We start from the raw sequence: 10,715 nt of genomic DNA, 5'->3' as shown, positions 1-10,715 counted from the left end.
GTGGTAGATTAAACACCTTGTGGAAAATAAATGAGATTTTTTGTTGTCGTAAAAAGTGCTTAAAATGAAAAGTGCCGTTATTTAAAGGCACTTCGATGAGAGTGGATTTGGAAAATGTGCCGTTCGCAGACTGCAGGTCACTTCATCTAAATCACAACACTGCAACCTGACACAAAGTGCTGTGATTTGTGTTGAGCTGTGCGCGATTGAATTGTGAAATTTAATGTGTGTGTGTGTGTGTGTGTGTGTGTGTGTGTGTGTGTGTGTGTGTGTGTGTGTGTGTGTGTGTGTGTGTTTTGGCCCATGGTCACGCAGTAAAAGTGGTGTCACACTCTTTGGTAATTGATGGGCCAGATTTTTTGGTCAGCGTAAGCCGGCGAGTCCTGGGCTCGACGGGGCATCCAGCTTTGATGAGGTCATCATGGGTCAGGTGGCTGTGATGAGGTCATGGCGGGTCGTCCCACTTTGATGAGGTTGGTTGGAGCAGTGTGTGTGTGTGTGTGTGTGTGTGTGTGTGTGTGTGTGTGTGTGTGTGTGTGTGTGTGCGTGCGTGCGTGTGTGTACGGTAGTAGAGTGAAGGTGATAATGGGTCTGGGGTTGAGGCTTTGTGTGTGTGTGTGTGTGTGTGTGTGTGTGTGTGTGTGTGTGTGTGTGTGTGTGTGTGTGTGTGTGTGTGCGCTCAGTCAAGTGTACATGGCCTGAGGTGTAAGACAGGGAGCAAACATGCACCATTACTGTACCAGCTTGTGTGTGTGTGTGTGTGTGTGTGTGTGTGTGTGTGTGTGTGTGTGTGTGTGTGTGTGTGTGTGACACACGTTGCACAGTATAATCAATGTATTATCAGCTGATTGCCTCAACAAGCTTAGTTTGTTTGTTTTCTGTCCCCATGCCAGAAGTTGCATTACGGTAGTTGGAAAAGATTCCCAAGTGATGCCCTGTGATGGATGTGTAGACCAATGACTCCCTGAGGACACACACACACACACACACACACACACACACACACACACCACACAACATTGCTCCAAACATTTCACCCTGACTGTAGTTGGCTCTTTTCATGATTAGCTTGGCACCAGATTGGTTTGGCCTCGTGCCAGGATAATAACCAGCTCTTAACCAGCTCTTAACCAGCTCTCCTCCACTCAGATGGAGAAATCTTCACTCTCTCCATCTCATGCTCTTCAGTAAGAGGAGTACAGTGACAGAGGGATGATTATCTACCAATCACTCCTTCACTCTCAGATTCAGATCTATTCATCATTCTGAACTTCATGACTTCACTCAATGAGCAGAAAAGTTCAGCTTCAGCACCAGCGCCGGTGAAATGATGATGATGATGATGATGATGATGATGATGATGATGATGTAATCGATACCATGACTAATTATTTATTAATCTTATCTTCTTTACCGCAAGATCTTTATATTAAATGGATTTTTATTTTAGAATGACTCACTGGAAGCAGCTTTCTGTTCAACCTCATGATTCATGATTTACTACATTACCCATCAGCCCCAGCAGGTCACATGTCCTACTCTTTACTCACCTGATCTTCCTGTGATTCAGTATCTTCATCCTCTTCATCACTTCATTCTTTCTGCTTGTTTGTTTTGTTTTTTCTGCACCTTCTTCAATCCTCACCTCAGATGGTGGCAGTGAGACCTTCAGGTAGGTTTCATGTTTTCGTTAATAAATGTACTCTGTATTTCTCTCATGTTGTGTTAGACATCAACCTTCAGCAGGTTCTCGTTGTCTGTTTGTGGACGTAACCTCAGAGTTTATATCTCAGTTAAAAGGCACTCAGCTTTATTCATCCGCGATGCTCCAGTTAATCGATATTTACTGAATGGTCCTGATGGGGGAAAAAACAGGGAAGAACAAAGTGCTTTGTTTCACGTAAATGAAGCTCCACAAGATCTGATGTGATCTTCATCTGAGATGCTTTTCAGCTCAGATGTAAAGAGTGTGAATGAGAATGTTTTTAAAGTTTGTGATGAGTTTATTTTATAAAAAAAAAAAAAAAACTACAGCCGCTGTAGAAGATTATTAGTTATAAAGCCTCGTGCTGTTATGATAATTACTTTTTGAGCTTTTTGAGAGTTATGAGAGTTTATAAAGGCTTACAGAAGGATCACCTCCATCATACACACATAAGCACTGTTACACATACTGTTAGAATCATCCAGCATGGAGAGCCCAGTGTTTCATCTGAGCAGTGGAGCCTCACCACCGAAGTTACAGTCCTCCTCTTCCTCTTCCTCTTCCTCTATACAGAGATCTGAGAATCCAGACGAGAAAATCCACTCAGTCAGAACTAACTGTCATACAAACTGCTCTCAGCTCCCCCTAGTGGCCGTTTCTCCACCTCACAGTATCTTTCCTTCTCTCTCTCTCTCTCTGTCTCTCTCTCTCTGTCTCTCTCCTCCTACTCACTTGTTCCATCTCTCTCTCTCTCTCTCTCTCTCTCTGTCTCTTTTTATCTCTCTTTCTCTCTCTGACTCTCTCTCCATCTCTCTCTCCATCTCTTTCTATCTCTCTCTCTATATATATATCTCTCTCTCTCTCTAACTATCTCTCACTTTGTCTCTCTCTCTGTCTCTCTCCTCCTACTCACTTGCTCCATCTTTCTCTCTCTCTCTTACTCTCTCTCTCTCCATCTCTGTCTCTCTCTTTCTCTCTCTCCATCTCTCTCTCTCCATCTCTTTCTCTCTCTCTTACTGTCTCTCTCCACCTCTTTCTATCTCTCTCTATCTCTCCCCCCCCTCTCTTTCCCTCTCCCTCAACATCTCTCCGTCTCATCTGTTTTCACTGATGTTATCGCCTGGAGATGGGGGGATTTCCAACACATTAACACACCCGAATTCCTCACGTGTCCAAGAGATTCGACTCTACACAAAAGCAGTGTGGAATAAAAGACGCTGATGTTTCTTAACCCACTCCCCAGTGTGAGAGAATTAGGAGATACCCATCAGCCCTGTGCAGCCGGACCACTCGTGGGTTTGTTTTTCCTTCTGCTTTCTAGCGTTTTCTCTCACTGACAGTTTTAACTTCATCACTACTGGAATCTTTTCCTGAGGCCAGTTCAAAGGTCTTCAGGGATGGAGTGAACACATGGGAGACACGACTACTCTAATCCTCCGTCACGTAATAACAACACGATGAGATCGAGACGCTCCACTAACACTCAATGTAGTGTGAAAGGTGGAGTAGATTACTTCATGACGTTTATCTGTGAGATATATTTATATATATATTTATATTTATAGCACATTTTCCTTTGGAAATCACCCGGGATTTGTGTTGTACTTCTGTGTTAAACTTTAAAGGATCATATTGTTTTTTTTAAGCTTAATATTTATGTCACATCTACACACAGATTTGTAATTGAATCCAGCTCCGTCCTGTGATTCTGGGGTAATGAATATGGGGTGAACCGAGCCTTCTGGTCCTCGGCCAGAGCGCACGAATGAGACGACTTTATTTTGAAGCGGCACACGGAGCTAAAACAGCAGCACCACCGAGTTAACAGTTAAATATACATTTTCTGGGTGTCTGTGGTTGCTGACTGGCAGCACGTGGTCAGGACAGTAAAAAGAAATCCATCATGGAAGCTGTTTCGTGTTAGAGTTCGCTCGGTGTCAGGAATGCTGCAGGGGAAGCTTTCATGGCTTTGAATACGTTTACGAGAGACAGAATTAGCTATTTATTTCTGGGACACAGTTTGACAGACACTTGTGCCAAGGGAGTGTGTGTGTGTGTGTGTGTGTGTGTGTGTGTGTGTGTGTGTGTGTGTGTGTGTGTGTGTGTGTGTGTGTGTGTGTATGTGTGTCATGTTGGGCAGATTAAAGTCACGGTATGTAGCACCGTGGCCACCCAGTGTTTTCTGGATGGATGGCCCTTGGAGGCCTCTGTGACTGGTGTCAGGTGTGTGTGTGGATGGTCTCAAGGCCCCTTCTCATCTAGAAACAGGTGTGTGTCGTCCCTGGCTGAAGGCTTTAGCACGATAAACATTATTGGAGAACATCTGTCGTCTGTCACAACGCGGGGCTGGTCGGAGAAGCCCCCATCCATCAGTCTGGGTCTGCTGCACAATGCTTCAGGGATCACAGCATGCACACACACACACACACACACACACACACACACACACACACACACACACACACACACACACACAAAAGAGGCTGTTCCACTCAGGTGAGTCAGAGGATGACAGGTAGAGGCAGGTGACCTCCTCTATTTCATCCCATTTTCTGGCCTTAGCATTGCCCTACATAGCAATCTCTCTCTCACTCTCTCTCTCTGTCTCTCTCTCTCACACACACACACACACACACACACACATACACTTAACATGGCATAGCTTAACTTAGAATAACTTAGGGTCCACAGTGACATGGTGATGGTTTAACATGGTGCAGTTAAAGGTGAAACTGAGGGTGTTGACACCTAGTGTTGGTTTTCATCCAGTCCAGAAGATCTCCAGACCCCATTGTAGGAACCACTGAGAGAAAGCAGCTCATTCAGGCAGAAAAGATTTCCGTAATAGTAAACAACCCGGGTGGGGGGGCACGGTGGCTTAGTGGTTAGCACGTTCGCCTCACACCTCCAGGGTCGGGGTTCAATTCCCACCTCCGCCTTGTGTGTGTGGAGTTTGCATGTTCTCTTGCAGGTACTCCGGTTTCCTCCCCCGGTCCAAAGACATGCATGGTAGGTTGATTGGCATCTCTGGAAAATTGTCCGTAGTGTGTGTGTGAATGAGAGTGTGTGTGTGTGCCCTGTGATGGGTTGGCACTCCGTCCAGGGTGTATCCTGCCTCGATGCCCCATGACGCCTGAGATAGGCACAGGCTCCCCGTGACCCGAGAAGTTCGGATAAGCGGTAGAAGATGAATGAATGAATAAACAAGTGTTTCATAAAAATATGTGACAGAGATGTAAATACTACAAAATTCCCACTAGAACATTCATCACATTAACTCCATAACACACACTCTCTGTGGGATTTCTCAGACGCTGCACTGCGGATACACATTTGCTGGAAAAAGGGAGAGTTAATATGAATAAATGAGCTGAAGAACAGAGGACAAAAACAGTTCTTTATTGTAGCACCATTTCCTTCACTGAGAGGTTTGATCATCCAGACAGTATTTGCATTGAGATAAATAAAAGAATTACAGGAGACAAAAAGTACGTCTGTCTTTCGCATCTCATTTTTTACACTCTGTTGTTGAAATTACGCTTGGAGGACGGGACATTTGTAGGCTTACGGATTAGAGCTGTTTGGCGTCTAAGCGGCGGCGGATCACTGAACTCCGGAGGCTTCGTTTACAGCAATCAGGTCGAAACGGACAGCTCGCTTTTAACAATTTACACAATGTCACTCGGACAACGTGCCGAAGTAACCGGATATCAGTCGGACTTGTCACCGGAATCACGTCACAGGCAATACATAAAGAGCCCGAAAGCTGCTCGGTGCTGAGCAAAGAGACGCAGGGATTTCAACAAACATACACATTTCTGATACACAATATACTGCTGAGTTATCCTCACACACACACACACACACACACACACTCACACACACACTCACACACACACTCACACACACACTCACACACACTCACACACACTCACACACACTCACACACACTCACACACACTCACACACACACTCACACACACACACACACACACACACACACACACTCACTCAACCACTCACCACACCACTCACACACACACCTCAACCACACACACCACACTCACACACACCTCACACACACACACCACACACACTCACACACACTCACAACACTCACACACACCTCACACACACACACACAACACACACACACACTCACACACACCAACACCCACACACTCACACCACCACTCACACACCACACCCCACACACACCCACAGCTCACAAACCTCACACACCTCACACACAACCACACAAACACACACCCACTCACACCCACACACCCACACACACACTCCCACACACCACTCACACCCTCACCACTCACAACCACTCACACACACACTCCCACACCACTCCCACACTCCACCACACCACACACTTATCCACCTCACCACACACTCACACCACTCACCCACACCACTCACACCACTCTCACACGCCACCCACTCACACCACACCCCCTCCCACACTCACCCCCACACACCCACCTCACCCACCTCCCCACGCCACCCCCACCCTCCCACCCCCACCCACTCACACACTCACTCCCACCTCCCACCACCCTCACACTCACCACACACCTCCTCACCCACCCACTCACCACCCACCACCCACTCACACACTCCCTCCTCACTCACTCACCCACACTCACCACCCCACCCACACTTACCACACACACCCACCACACATCCCACTCACCCTCACCCCACACCCACCACACCCCACCCACACTCCCCCTCCACACACCCTCCACTCCCCACCTCACACACCCTCACACACCTCACACACACACACTCTCCACACTCACACACTCCCCACACCTCCCACACACTCCCCCACCACACCACCCCCTCACACTCACACCACACGCTCACACACACTCCCCCCACACTCGCTCACAACGCCCACCCCACTCACACACACTCACACACACACTCACACACACACACACACACACACACACACACAGAGTCTAAAATAACATTTTTGCTGTACACAATAAACACAATCATCGCTCTTCCACAAACAGGTCACCTGCTTATCACTTCATTTGCTTTAAGGTTTGTGAAACAGAAACTGGACAAAAGTGTGTAAGTTCTGAGAAATAAATAAAAATGGATCAAATTCATTTCTGGGAAATTGTAAAAATGTTCCTCCTTAATACACAATCATTACTTTAGTATCATTTACAATGTCTGTGTGTCTCTCGTGTCTTTTCTTCAGACACACACCCGGCGTTCCCTTCCACAGGTATACACACGGTGTGCACCTCAGGGAACAGAACACAGCACCTTGTTTGTGACAGTGTTTTACTGTATATTACCTTTGTGGGTTTCTTTAGAGGAATGTTTTGTGTTATATTGTGTTTGCATGCAGTGAAATGAAAGGTTTGTGTGGCTTGTAAAATATAAAACTGCATGGATCTTGTGGCTTTATGGGCTGTTGTGCGTCTTGATAACTATGGTTTAAAACAATAGGCTCCCTCAGGATTTATGCACACACACACACACACACACACACACACACACACACACACACACACACACACACACACACATACATCATGCACATATAATATGCACATACATTATTTTCCTGGTCTTGAACTTGTGCATGGTGAAATCAGACTCAATTTCAAATTCATACACACGACTGTTGACCACAGAACACACACACACACACACACACACACACACACACACACACACACACACACACACACACACACACACACAATACAGAAAGACTAAAGTGTCCATTAATTTGCACCAAGTGAGTGTGAAGTTTTAAAAGAAATTGTCACACATAAATAGCTCTTACTCGTGTGTGTGTGTGTGTGTGTGTGTGTGTGTGTGTGTGTGTGTGTGTGTGTGTGTGTGTGTGTGTGTGTTTCCAGCCGTAGATCAGCGATGTGTTACAGGCCTCTCTGTCTCTTGGGTGGGAGAGACACAGCCACACTAAACTCTGAGAGAAAGACAGAGAAATAAAATGTGTTTATAATCTGTCATAAGACATAAACAGTATCTTCATGTTAGTGACTAATAAAGGGATAGACTGAGACTTAAAGGAAATTATGATGGAACAAACAGACTCGAGGCGAATGAAAGGAGGATTTAAAGAATGATAGACAGTTCATCTGTATTTGACTTTACCGTAAACAGGAATTTAATGTGTGTATTAAAGAAATATTCCAGAATTATTTCTATCAGGATCTGCTGTGAGTACGTTAGAAAGACCTGCTTCAGTCTGATTAGTAAACATACAGAAGAGATCTCTGTGCATCGATAATGACAGGATCGTGTCACTAAAACTCCTGCGCTGCTCCAGAGATCCTGAAGGGCAGGAGGACGCTGGGATGTCTGCTCTTGGAAAGTAAAGATCAAGAAACGTTTCTCCCGTTTTGGACCATGAAAAGGTCACGTATCCACTGACTAACCTGCTCAGACCTGTATGTTGAGTTAAAACCCCAGGCTCTAAACCACAGGATCTACTCTTTTGATCAAACCACAGTCCAAAAAAGGAACAAACATCTTGGAAATAAGTGGCACAAACTCGAAGGGTCTGAAATGGTCAAGGCCATAAGCTCCAAAGTGGGTGGGGGATGAAGGCAGTTTCTGTCTTTTAGGAGTGGGTTTCATGGAACTCTCTTTAGTAGTGGAAATGAGGGCTTTATTGGCTCCAGGCCCAAAGACTGACCATGTCACATATGGAAGGTTTTGTGGGGTTAATAAACACATGTCTTGCAGCACAGACTGTGCCAAATACACTTGCCACTATCCACAACACAGATGGCAGACAACCCGACTGCATCCTGGCCCAGGTATCTCACTGCCAGGAGAACGCTTTCCATCACCTTTATCACCGATGGGTCGATAGCTGCAGATGCAAGCAGGACAATGGTAAATGAATTACCTGTTTATGCCACATGCGAGATGATGTCATAAGGCCTTACCAGGGCAGCATACATCTGAACGTAAGGCTTTGTCTAGTGAACCAACAGGTTCAAGTGTCCAGGAACACAGGAAGCCTGCTGATTAGATAAAGTACACACCCTGCAGCCCAACTACGGGACAGCAAGCAGTACAAATCCTCCTCTAACACTGTCTACAGTCTTCAGCACACTGAGCTCCTTTGTGTCACAGAAAATCAGCCATCAGCCATCCACACGTCCACCATCATGTCGAGGACCTAAGAGGAGCCTCTCAGTGCTTCAGGACTGAGCTGGAGCACCAAGAGAGGCTCAGGGGAACTGAAGGAAACCCGACTCCGGATACTGTATGCTACACGAGCTCAGCGGTGGAGCGCACGGTGAAGGAGAAGCTCTCATTTACAAGAGACCACGTACATAGTGCCGGAGGTCACAGATGGTGGTTTACGGCATGATAGCTGAGAGTTAAGTGTCTTAGAGAACCGTCGGTAGCTAACTTATAGACAGTTCAGGAGGGAAAGATAACAAGAAGCCAGAAAGCTCTGACCACAGGCACACAAATGTACTGAAGTCCTACAGTGCAGTAATGTTTACACACCAAATTACAGACAGCATTATACAGAAGTTCTCAGGTCTTCTCTCGGTAAACGTGTCGAAACTCTGGTCCATCACACACACTAATACACAGTAATGGCAGAGTGTGTGCTTTATGCTATGATAGAACAAAGCACCTTTTACTTTAGAGAGAGAAAAAGAGAGAAGTGAAGAAAGAAAAATGCAGGAGACGGAGAGAAGACAAGAAAGTAGCAGCACAGAGACGGCATGTGACCTTACAGACAAAAAGCAAATGTGGAAGGTTTCATGGGGACTATGGGGTGTGGAAAGTGGGGGCACAAATACATATAACACACACACGCACGCACACACACACACACACACACACACACACACACACACACACAAACACACACACGTACGTGTTTCACCCCGCTGTGTTTCACTTAACATAACTGTCAGAGAAGACTGACCAAAATGAGGAAAGACAGAAGAGCCTCAAAATCCTAGTGATTTATAATGGGTCACACACACACACACACACACACACACACACACACACACACACACACACACACACACACACACACACACACACACATAGACACACACACACAGAGACACACACACATAGACACACACACAGACACACACACACACACACACACACACACACACACAGACACAGACACACACACAGACACACACACGGACACATGCGCACGGACACACACACAGACACAAACCCACACAGACACACACACACACACACAGACACACACACACACGGACACACACACAGACACAAACCCACACAGACACATAGACACACACACACACAGACACACACACACACAGACACACAGACACACACACAGACACACACACACGGACACACACACGGACACATGCGCACAGACACACACACACACACACACACACACACACACATTCTTCTACAGTTTCAGCTTTCTAATATAGAAAGTAATATAAAAAGGAAGAAATATCCTCTGATGGATGGACAGATGTGTTGAATCACGTCTCTACGTCTCTACGTCTCTACGTCTCTACGTCTCTACGTCTCCCAGTCCCTGATATCACAATAAATAAGGTGTAATTAAACACCTTTAACAAAATATTACAGGTTTGTTTGAGTATTTTCAGAAGACTGATCTGCTTCACTCGGCCTTACAGAACGCTGTGTTTAATAAACGTCTCAGTGAAACTTTATTTTTATTGGCTTTATTAAATACGCTTCAATTAGTATTGGATCTATATATATACGGGAAAGTTATGACTTATTATCCATTCGCCAAATTATATATTTTTTATGTATTGTCCAAACACACACACACACACACACACACACACACACACACACAAAAAAAATCTTACCATCTTGACAAGTCGGTCCCAGCCAGGGGAACGAACACACACAGCGTCCGTTGTGCTGGTCACACTGACCTCCATGAGCACAATGACACTCAAAAGAACACTGAGGACCAAATAACCCGCTCACA

The 10,715-nt window shown here is 45.7% G+C and overlaps 1 protein-coding gene across 3 annotated transcripts in view; it reads right to left on the bottom strand.

Moving 5' to 3' along the window:
• Positions 1 to 7,213: 7,213 nt before the first annotated feature.
• The window catches only part of megf6 (multiple EGF like domains 6), a 43,398-nt gene continuing 39,896 nt past the window's right edge, over positions 7,214 to 10,715 (bottom strand). For all 3 annotated transcript variants that reach the window (XR_007144336.1, XR_007144335.1, XM_047820465.1), the window contains 2 exons: positions 10,591 to 10,715; positions 7,214 to 7,676 (listed from right to left, as the gene is read on the bottom strand). The exon at positions 10,591 to 10,715 is cut by the window's right edge. Coding sequence is in view for 1 of the 3 variants with exons in the window: in XM_047820465.1 (XP_047676421.1) it covers positions 7,627 to 7,676; positions 10,591 to 10,715 (175 nt within the window). In the remaining 2 variants the exon portion in view is untranslated. The remainder of the gene's footprint in view (positions 7,677 to 10,590) is intronic.

The sequence above is a fragment of the Tachysurus fulvidraco genome, chromosome 11 (assembly GCF_022655615.1).
Source record: "Tachysurus fulvidraco isolate hzauxx_2018 chromosome 11, HZAU_PFXX_2.0, whole genome shotgun sequence".
Taxonomy (NCBI): Eukaryota; Metazoa; Chordata; class Actinopteri; order Siluriformes; family Bagridae; genus Tachysurus; species Tachysurus fulvidraco.
This window is presented reverse-complemented; position numbering and strand designations above follow the sequence as displayed.